At 19.7% G+C, this 547-nt stretch overlaps 1 protein-coding gene across 1 annotated transcript; it reads right to left on the bottom strand.

Annotated features, from left to right (window-relative positions):
• Positions 1–547, bottom strand: PRSY57_0014100D (hypothetical protein; the record flags this gene model as incomplete). The annotated part of the gene is made up of 1 exon (XM_020114218.1): positions 1–547. A coding segment is annotated over one exon (547 nt), but the record flags the coding sequence as incomplete, so codon positions are not given.

The raw sequence follows: 547 nt of genomic DNA, 5'->3' as shown, positions 1-547 counted from the left end.
TTTAACATAAAATTTTTTCTTTTTCTTCTTCTTCTTTTCTTTCCTTTTTTTTTTTAAGGATAATATATTCGTGTTAAGGATAATCTCTTTATTATTAAATATATCCTTAATAGCTAACCAAAATTTCTTTACTTCCTTAACGTAATATTTATATTCATATATATCATTCATTAAAAAACAAGATACCAATTTATTATTTTTCTTCTTATTTTTAATAATATATGAATAATCCCTATATGACCTCCTTCTTTCTATCATTTCATTTATTTCCTTCTTATATTTTTTTAATTTACCCTCATATACCTTATATAATTTCATTATACATTCAAAATATTTATAATGAAATATCAAAATGTTCCCTATAATTTCATATTTTCTATATCCTTGCAAAACCATTTTTTTTTCTGAACTGTTCAGGTAATTTTTCACTTTCTTATCTAAAAATGTATGAAATAAAATTCTTAATTTCTTTTTTAAAAAGGTATTACTATTTTGACTTTTTATATTGTCTTGGTATTTTCCATTATATATTTCACATATCACTTTT

Source organism: Plasmodium reichenowi (assembly GCF_001601855.1).
Source record: "Plasmodium reichenowi strain SY57 chromosome Unknown, whole genome shotgun sequence".
Taxonomy (NCBI): Eukaryota; Apicomplexa; class Aconoidasida; order Haemosporida; family Plasmodiidae; genus Plasmodium; species Plasmodium reichenowi.
This window is presented reverse-complemented; position numbering and strand designations above follow the sequence as displayed.